Below are 10,838 nucleotides of genomic sequence, written 5' to 3'. Positions count from 1 at the left end.
TAAAGAAGGAATCTCGGCACTTCTGTACACATAAAGAAGGTGTCTCGGCACTTCTGTACACATAAAGAAGGAGTCTCGGCACTTCTGTACACATAAAGAAGGAGTCTCGGCACTTCTGTACACATAAAGAAGGAATCTCGGCACTTCTGTACACATAAAGAAGGTGTCTCGGCACTTCTGTACACATAAAGAAGGTGTCTCGGCACTTCTGTACACATAAAGAAGGAGTCTCGGCACTTCTGTACACATAAAGAAGGAGTCTCGGCACTTCTGTACACATAAAGAAGGAATCTCGGCACTTCTGTACACATAAAGAAGGTGTCTCGGCACTTCTGTACACATAAAGAAGGAGTCTCGGCACTTCTGTACACATAAAGAAGGAGTCTCGGCACTTCTGTACACATAAAGAAGGAGTCTCGGCACTTCTGTACACATAAAGAAGGAGTCTCGGCACTTCTGTACACATAAAGAAGGAGTCTCGGCACTTCTGTACACATAAAGAAGGAGTCTCGGCACTTCTGTACACATAAAGAAGGAGTCTCGGCACTTCTGTACACATAAAGAAGGAGTCTCGGCACTTCTGTACACATAAAGAAGGAGTCTCGGCACTTCTGTACACATAAAGAAGGAATCTCGGCACTTCTGTACACATAAAGAAGGAGTCTCGGCACTTCTGTACACATAAAGAAGGAGTCTCGGCACTTCTGTACACATAAAGAAGGTGTCTCGGCACTTCTGTACACATAAAGAAGGAGTGTCGGCAAGTAGGCTATATTGCACTTTATATAATTAAACTTATCAATTTGATGGCGGATCCAGAAAGGTTCAAACGACAATCACCAGTGACAGCTGGAGACTCGCCCATTGTAAAATGCAAAAGACTTTGGACTTTGGACTTCGGAGTGGCTACAGAAAAAAAGAGACTGCAACCGGCCCATGCGGGATAAATATCTGAAGGGCATTAAATGTAGTCAAGCAATGCTGATGTTGTTAACATTAACAATTTGAGAACAAAGTATAATTTGCACGTTTTGATGTGATATAATAAGCGATCGTTAGATTTAATCAGCGAGATTTGCTGCAATGCTTTCCCCCTTAGTTGGTCAGAACAAAAGTGGATGTTACTTGTTCAGATGACATTTTCCCGTAAAAATTAATTCTGTGAATAACTGCAATTACAGATTTTGAACAGAGATGGCGACAAAGATGAAAAACTACGGACTGCAGCTTTAATGGCCCTGTCCCAAATGGCACACTTCATATGCACTTTCGGTCTTGTGGACTTACAATGGCTGCCGCGTGCTTGCGTCCGTTATGTCTGTGAGACCGTAGGGTGTCCAATTTTTCATTTTAGCTCTCTGAAGGGTGCTCGCGATCGCCCCCTCTGCGTTCGATTTGCGCCCTCGATACGCACTTTTGCCAAGCCTGCACTGACGCGGACTCCGCAGCAGACTTCTTCCCGACAGTCAAAGCGGCGTTACGTCACGAAAGTGCGGACTCAGAGGAAGACCGCGAGTGCTTAGGGTGCCATTTGGGACAGGGCCTATGTCAAGCTTGGTTAATGTCGTGGTAGGCCTACTTTAGGCTAAACGGTCTTTAGGCTACCTGAAGTAAGGCGTCATTTGAGGATGAAAATGCAGGTTTTCTGTTGGCCAACTGGAGTGAAATCTGCATGAGGAACTTTTTCTTTTTAAATGTCTGGATTGACCCTGTGAAAATAGCCAGAAAATTAGAACAACGGTGAATGTGACCGCTCCTTAGAACGTGTTTTCCGTTAAAAAGTGTAAGAAGTAGAGTAGTTTTAAAATAGTTTTAAACAGTGAAAGTAAGTCTTCATGATTCCTTCAGAGTCAGAAAATGTTTCAGGCTCGTGATGCCTGCAGGCGACAGATTTCAGGTGTCACAGAGATACAGAGAGACATTCCGAAATTCCTTCAAATTCCGAACAAATGGGCAAATATGCTTAAAATATTGAGACATTTATTAAAATATAGTATAATATTTGTTCTAATATTAATTGCTATTTATTGAGTCATACAGACAAAAAAAAAGGTCAATAGCATTATTCAAGATTGTGAAAATCAATGATTAAGGCAGTTTTCTTAGTAGATTTGTGGTCTTCTTTTTTAAAGAGAGGGCTGATCCAGACTCAGAATAAATCCCACCCCGTTTCTCTTTCACTCTTATCACTCCTTCTTCTTTGACTCACAGAGCACCTCTGGGCTTGAAGATTTGAAACAACAAACATGGTCAGTCACATTGAAGATTTACTAGCCATTATTATTAATAGAAGTGGTGTTGGTGAGAGGTGGTGTAGATTTTTGCCACTTTGAATGGGCGTATTTTTCTATTAAAATGAACTATGCACATGATTTTAGTCAATTTATAATGTTTTTTTGTGACTTTAGAAGTTCACTGTGTTTCTGAGTGGACTCCTGCTGCTTTTCCTGCTTCCCGACTGGACAGAAAGTGTTGACACCGTGGAGATCAAGACTCTCGCCCGTATTATTAACTTCTTTGAGCAGAAGTAAGTCTTCCTCCAGTGTCTATGAAAAATTTAAAGTTTAAGTTAAGCGATGAGGAAGTAGAGCAAAAAAGAGGAAGTAGAGAAATGAGAAGCACTCAGTCAAACGGTCATGGATTGAAAACATGGGAGTGTGTCATAGTCAATACTTGATCTTGTTTCCTGTTTTCCAGCTATAAGAGAGTCGATACAGATGGACATCCCCGTCAGTACGCCACCGCCATCAATGTGCCGAAGGATCAGTGTCAACAGAACTTCATTCCTACCCAGAACACCTTCCTGACTCAGGAGAATGCTGCGAATGTGAAAAATGCTATTACTGATGAAACAAACGCACTTTACCAGGGTGCAGATCTCATCGCTGCAGGAACTAGGAAAGTTGTAATTAGTAAAAAGAAGCAATACAACATGCATTCAGAGTCTCTCCTGCTGAATCCTGCTGACAACTCGCCCATGAGCAAACTCTTGAATAAAAGAAAAGACGGCTGCTCTGTTTTCTACACCTTTGAATCTCCCTGTGTTGACACGTGTCTGAATCCATCAAGCAGTCACAACATTATAAATGCGCTGAAGAAATGGAAAGAACATGATGGAATTAAAGCTTTTGTCTTCAAGGATTTCTGGAAGTTTGACACTGAAATAGATCTTCAGACTGCGTTTAAGCAGATTGTGGATCATGTTCCTCTCTTCCGCTGTGTGAGTGAGAATGAGTGTTATGCTTGTAAAGGGGAAGGAGACACTGCCATAGATGCGCGCTGTCTGCCTTAAAGAGAGATCTAACTGCAGTAACATTCACCTCTTTCTTTCCCATGTGATTCTGTATTAGTGAGATCTACTATCCTTTGTTTTGATAATCAGTATGCTTAGATGTAGTAAAATGCATTTCAAAAATAACCTTGCTTCCAACTTGAACTAATAAAATACTTCTGCTTGGCAAACTTTGTGTTTGTGTGTTTTTTTTTTAAGATGAGATAAGATGTGGGTCATAAAGTCAGAAGGGAGAGTCATAATGCAAAAGGTGGTTTATTGTGAACACTGCAGATGTATGGGTGTTTGTATTTATCTGAGAGCTCGGGTGCATTGTTAACATTACTGACAAGAAGGAAAACAAGCTTTATGCAGCTGTCGGGGTGAAGGAAGACAGACACAGCGGGTGCCGGCATCAGGCCTCGGACATGAGTTTATTTTAAACAAACAAAACAGAAATCGCTTTAGGTAACAAACTGGAAAAAAGCGGAAAATTAGGCTAAGTGCAGTACAGAAAATAAATATAGACTTTTTCATATAACTATGAGAAAAAGCAGATACACAAATTGATGATGATCGCAACAGCTTTCAGTGATGTTAGTGTTAGACAGTAAGAGTGAGAGTTTAGTGCGTATCGACTGGTAAAAACTGCCATGCAAATCCTTCACATGCACCAAACCGAATGTCAAACAGTGTCGCCGTATCTCTCCATGAGCAGACTTTGACCTAACAGACAGCTCTCCGCAGATAGGAAAATCGCTGGCCACCTTTATCAGGTTTTCCTTGCAGGGTTGGACAATCTTCAGAACTGCCTTATTTCTTGGTGTCATCGATTCAATAAAGTGCTGGAAACATTCCTCAGAGTATTTGCTCCATACTGACATAATAGCATCATGCAGATTTGTCGGCTGCACATCCATGAATGTGAATCTCCCGTTCCTCCACATCCCAAAGCTGCTCATGATCGAGATCTGGAGACTGTGGAGGACATTTGAGTTTAGTGAACTCATTCTCATGATCAAGAAACCAGATTGAGAAGATTTGAGCTTTGTGACATGGCGTGTTTTTCTGCTGAAAGTAGCCATCAGAAGATGATACACTGTGGTCATTAAGGGATGGACACAGTCAGCAACAATACTCAGGTAGACTGTGGCATTTAAACGATGCTCAATTGGTACTAAGAGGCCCAAAGTGTGCCAAGAAAATATCCCCATAAACCATTACACCACCAGCAGCCTGAACCATTGAGACGAGGCAGAGTGGATCATGCTTTCATGTTGTTTACGTCAAATTCGCAGCAGAAACCGACACTCATTAGACGAGGCAATGTTTTTTCCAATCTTCGATTGTCCAGTTTTGGTGAGCCCGAGTGAATTGTAGCCTCAGCTTCTTGTTCTCATCTGGCAGTAGTGTCGCCGGTGTGTGTCTTCTGCTGCTGAAGATCTTCTGATTCAAGGTTTGTTGTGTTCACAGATGCTCTTCTGCAGACCTCGGTTATAACAAGTGGTTATTTGAGTTACTGTTGCCTTTCTATCAGCTGAACCAGTCTGGCCGTTCTCCTCTGACCTCTGACCTCAACAAGGCATTTTCACCCACAGAACTGCCGCTCACTGATATTTTCTCTTTTTCTGACCATTCTCTGTAAAACCTAGAGATGGTTATCCATGAAAATCCCAGTAGATCCGCAGTTTCTGAAATACTCAGACCAGCTCGTCTGCCACCAACAACCGTGCCACATTCAAAGTCACTTAAATATCCTTTCTTACCCATTCTGATGCTCAGTTTGAACTTCCATAATGTCACTGTAAGTAATAACTTAATTTAGTTAGTCTACTTTGAATGTGCAATTTGTCTCATTTTCACATATTTTTGGGCATGTTATTGGGAGAATTTCTCTGTGTTGTGTTATCAATCTAGAACTCAATGGCACCACTTAGTGGACACTTTCTGCAGAGCCACAGACTGTGGACATTTATACTCTTGGTCGAATTATAAACAATTTTGATTAGATAACTTCTGCCTGTCCACCTCAAATATTGAATGACCTTTTACCATTTAAAGGTATTTTTAGCAAAAAAAAAGGAAGTAAAAGTATGAACATTTGTCAGTCAATCGTGTGTTTACTGGAGTTATGTTTCGCATGTTTTCCAGCTATCAGATATTCAGAGTGGAAAAAGCAACACGACGAAGCCGTCAATGTACAAAATAATCAATGAGAAAAGGATTTCTTGTCTACACATGACTACTTTCCAACTGAGAAGAAAGTAAATGGAGAAAAGAGAGAAAGTGAAAATGAATAATGAAAATAAGTTACAATTACGAAGGTAAAGATTTCAATGCAGCAGACAGGTCCAAAAGTATAGACTGACCTGTACAGAAAATAATCTCCCTATATACAGTTGCTTATCAGAGCAGAGCTAAGTTCCTCTTTTATAGTACCGGTATATCACATTGAAGCAGACACACAAGACACAAACACATCCAGCCCTCATGTTTTCACACTCTTGAGGTGTTAGCCCGTACACTGCAAGAAGATGTTTAGCTAAGATAACATTTGTTTAGTGTAACACCTGCTTTGCAGAATTTGTGATAAACTAGATCAATGGACCAATCAGAAGATACAGGAGTCGAAGGAGGCAGAGATACACACACATAGACTTTTCCAGCCACACTTTTATATGAAAAGTATCAAGGGGATGAAATACTTAATCAATAGAGACCAAAAAAAAACAGATATGAACCAACAATACCCTTTAAAGAAAATAAATTGTACACAATTCAATTGTGACTTAACTTGATTACAAATTAAAACAATTACCCAAATTAAATACAAACAATAACAAAGTACAATTATCAAAGTTTTAATTCCTTTCTTTTTCCCTTCTAACTAGTTGATTTCTGTTTTGAGTTTTACTTATAATTTAGAATTTGCTTTATAGGCTTTGACCTAATTTAGTTTCACCTAATTATCAAGTTTTAGTAGTTATTTACTATTTTTGGATATATCTCTTTCCCTAATCTCAGTGTATTTGGTGAAATTACCTTTTCACAACCAAAATTAAATTACAATTTCCCAAAATAATATAAACCAACAAAATAAATGTACAATACCTTTTTGTTACCACAGTAATAATGAAATAAAATATGTATCTCTTATGAGATCAAATAATTATTTTCAGATCAAAGATTTCAGTCCAAACAATAACAAAAATCAAATTATTTTCCTTTAGTTCTTAGGAAAATGTTAGTTCCAACGGAATGGAAAATACCTCACTCCTTAAGTTCAAACGAGAAGAACTCCTACAGATGAACAAACTGCAGGAATGACTCAAATCCAATGGAAAATGAGAAAAGTAGATCCAAGTTCGGTTTTCACGGGTGGCTCGCCATCTGTTTCCTTCACTTGCCACGCGACTCGATGTATCCACACCAAAGAACGCGGTCCACAGTACGAAAATCCAACTTCAAAACATATACATGCAAAAACTGGCCTGCACACAACAGGGCAATGTCCTTAGTGATTTATCTTTACATTAGCATCCTTCAGCAAATTTCTGAACAACAATTAACATTGTAATCACACTTTACACATAGTTAAACTCATTGCTTTGTTTATGTTTAGTCTCACATTAATACTGTACATAGACACAGTTAACCGCATTTATCAAAATAAACATTCAACTCACCGATTCCTCTGTAAATTAACTATTCGTGTTCATTTGTCTCTCTTCCAGGTTACACCAGATTAACCACGCTTAGCTTCGTCGGTGTTAGCTTGGCCTTAACCATTTACAAATCAACAGGAACTCTATGCAGGTAAGTATCTAAACAAAACTTCTCAATCACTGTAGTTTTAACATAAAACTGAATCTCAATGAAAATCTAGGTTTTCTTTCAGGTATTATCGCAATTAATTCTCTTAATCACTCTTTCTCCTCTTTGTATTCTATCTCCGTTTTTTCCCGATCTGCGTTGCTCACAGGGGGCGGAGTCAGTGCTGCTGCCTGTCTTTTTCCGATTGGATGCCTAACATCTGCAGTGCTATTTCCAGTTCTTATTAGTTGCAATTTGCTGCAATAATTTACATATTGCTTTTATGAATAATAAAATATATGATTCACATAATATAATAAAATAAACTATCATATTGTCACAAGGTTTGGTTTTATTTTCTGTTCATTCACATACATATTTAGTTGAATATGTAATTATACAGATTCAATTTTTTTAACTTTTTGGACAAATTAACTTTGGCAGAGACTACAAATATACTAATTTGAGTCTGGGTTACACCAGCACTTTATTCTGAGACATTCGAGCATTTGTGGTCTGACTATCGGAAGCTTCAGATTAAAACGAGATGATTGCATATGAGAAATGTGTCTTATTTAACCAAATAACTCTGCGATGCAAAAAGACGGTTAACACGCGCGTCCTTCACCGGCTGGCCGGTAACCGGAAGTTGGGCCGATCAGCCAGACTTTACACACGGATGAAGGTTTTCCTCAAAACTACAGCAACAAGCATGCACATCTGCTCCTACACGAGAGGAATAACCGTCAACACCAGCAGGCATCAGTAGCATTCATTACTCAAAAGAACCGGACTGTTTCTTCAGGCAGTTAATACCTCATTATGTTTGGGGTGTTAATGCTAAAGTTCTACATGTCATTAATTATGAAGCAAGAACCCCCATAAGGAACCATACCGCCAAAGATAAATTGTGTTCAATAAACTCAAGTAAACTTGCCAAAGTGGTCTTGTCTGAACTAATTGTATGATCTTTGGTAGAGCTGTTTTACAGTCATTTTATAATTGTTGAAATTTTGCGACACTGCTAATCCTGTTTTATTTCTGCGAAACTGCTTTGAAACAGTTTGTGTTGCATAAAGCGCTATATAAATAAAGTGACTTAATGCAATATTGATGGACAACATTCTATTGCAGGAATCCAGTAGAGAGGACATTCATTGATCGGATATTTTAATTATTTTACTACCAAAACTTATCATTGTAATTTGCAAACTAAACTGTGATATGAATTGAATACTATACGCAAATGTCAAACAGTTTAACGAACATTCATACAACCTCCCATTATAAGTTTATTTGCATATATGGCTGATCCTAGAATAAATATGCTCTCAGTCAGATGGGACCCAACACATCTTCTCTGAAGATCCCAGAAGCGTCTCTAATATTCATCATGGTAAGCATTTTCATCGTGTTCATCACATCATCTGTTTTGTTGCTTATGTTCTTTTGTTTATCAGGTTTGTCATTTTAACTTTAGGCGTCTGTGGCACTGAGGATGTTCATGTTCTGCCTGCTTCATCTGTGTATTCAGTGCAATAAGGTGCCAGTGAAAACTGACGCTCTTGCTAAAATGATCCAGTATTTTGATGACAAGTAAGTCAAAATTTGCACAATATACAGTAAATAAGTACAGTCCTGAAATGTGTTAAATTACTTCTGTCTCAGAAACAGGCTCACTTTTGAATCATGGTGTCGTTTTAGCCAGTTAATCTGTTGCCAAGACAAATTAATTTATTATTTGTACAAAACAAGACATGATAATTGAGCCAGTTTCACTTGATGGTCAATATGTTCAAATTGTGAACAACTTTATCTCGTACAATTCTGGACTCCCAGGTTAGCTTCTCTTCAAAAGATGCTTGCAGCGACTCTTCTTATCATCTTAGACAACTTCGGCCTTGCTGTTAGTCTGCATATTTTAGAACTTGTGGAAAAATGTATGGTTGAGTGCAGCAGCTCCTGGACATAAATTTAGATAGGGCAGATTCTGGGTCTTAGCGCTAGATTATGATAAACATTTTGTGAGCTTTATATTCTAATCGCTGAACACATCAGTCACACTTTTGGCAGAATTCTAATGTCCTTGCGTTATTCAGCCCGAGAGTGGCGCTCTAATGATGATTGACAGACACACAACAAACAAAGGCATAGAATGCGATGTTAGAATGAGCTAATGTCTAACAACATCCACATTTTTATGCAACATTGTTTTAGAATGTTGCAAGTTAGGAATTCCAGAGAGGAAAAAAAGTTCTCAGAACAAACATAAAACAAACACAATGGAACTATTTATATAAAAGCTATTAACATGAGCATGTTTAAATTAAAGGATTTATACTTTCATTAATTTGATATGCTACTCCACATGCCAGAACAGACATGCCATAGTTACTGACCTTTTGCAGACTCACATTTATAATTGATTATTAATTCAGTGCATATTGAGGTCGTTGTTTGGATGAATATTTTGGCGGGGCTCTGCCCTCCCAAACAGACAATCTCCTTGCTGGGTATGGTCACCTAAATTGTAGATTTAAGAATACACTTTCTAGAATTGTCAATGGCAAGTTAAATAGTTGGTGAACCCCTTTAACACAACTTTTTACAGAAAGGGCAAGGCGAGGATTATTCGGGCACATAGTGCATCCTCTCATCAGCCAGTTTGAGTCCTTGAAATCCGGGATGTGCTATAGAGTGTGTCTGTACTTTTTTATGTAATGTGATTTTTTCTGTGCATTGTCTTATCATTGTCTGTTAGTTTCTCAGTATAGTTGTTTTATGTGTTGGTGAGCAAAAGACAAATTTCCACCCCAGTGGACAATAAAGATATTAAAATTAAAATTAAAATTAAAAGGAGCATGAGTTTTTGAAAATAGCAATAACTGTGATGTTTGTCTTCTAGGTTACAGCCAACCAATCATCACAGGCCTAATCAGTATTCTGTAGTCATCAGGGTCCCATATCAACAGTGTACAGAACAGTTCAGTCTTGATTCGGTTTTCAACACGAACGAAGTGGAAAATGCCTTCAATGATTTCAAGACCAATGGTCAGCGAAGGTTTTGTGAAGTCACCGAAAACTTAATCAGTCTCGCTGCTGCAAAGCCGAGCTGGATCCAGACCAGTTCTTCTGAAGAAACATTGCATTCTGAATATGTTCTTATCTATCCTATGGATGCCACGAATACATCTCCCCTGGACAAAATTTTGAGAATGGTAAATGATGATCAATGTGTTGTTTTGTATACTTACAACTCACCTTGCATAGAAAAGTGCATAAATGATCATAATGACAGTATTTTGTATGGCCTTTCAAACTGGCTAAACACACAGACAACTGGGATTAAAGCTTTAGTTTTCCAAGAGATCTGGCGCAAAGACACGACTGGTGTCAGAGATCAGTTTGCAAAGATTAATAATCTAGTTCCTCTCTATCGTTGTGTGAAGGAAAATAGCCAAATGAAATGCTATAAGTGTGGAGATGCTGGCAGTGAGACGTTAAATCAAAATTGTGTGTCTTAAAAAAGCATTTTATGTCAATAATCATACTGCAGTATATAAATGAGTGATTTTTAAATCACTCTATGTCCTGCACCTAAATAAACTTGTTTTGTCCATGCAGTCATAAACAATTCGTCACTTCGTGTTTGTCCGAATCTGCATCTCCATAAAGTTGGTCAGCAGCAGGAAGCATGAAGTGCTCTAAAACTTCCTGGTAGACGGCTGCGTTGACCTTGGACCTCAGAAAACAC

The 10,838-nt window shown here is 38.6% G+C and overlaps 1 protein-coding gene across 1 annotated transcript; it reads left to right on the top strand.

The window, feature by feature from the left end:
* Positions 1-2,185: 2,185 nt before the first annotated feature.
* Positions 2,186-3,459, top strand: LOC306996988 (uncharacterized protein). The gene is made up of 3 exons (XM_079609976.1): positions 2,186-2,249; positions 2,409-2,527; positions 2,698-3,459. The coding sequence occupies exons 1-3, from the start codon at positions 2,247-2,249 to the stop codon at positions 3,290-3,292; spliced, it is 717 nt and encodes a 238-aa protein (XP_079466102.1). The 5' UTR covers positions 2,186-2,246; the 3' UTR covers positions 3,293-3,459.
* The last annotated feature ends 7,379 nt before the right edge of the window (positions 3,460-10,838 follow it).

This window comes from Phoxinus phoxinus (genome assembly GCF_949152265.1).
Source record: "Phoxinus phoxinus genome assembly, chromosome: 4".
In the NCBI taxonomy this organism is placed as follows: Eukaryota; Metazoa; Chordata; class Actinopteri; order Cypriniformes; family Leuciscidae; genus Phoxinus; species Phoxinus phoxinus.
The sequence above is the reverse complement of the archived record's forward strand: the minus strand, read 5'-3'. Positions and strand labels throughout refer to the sequence as shown.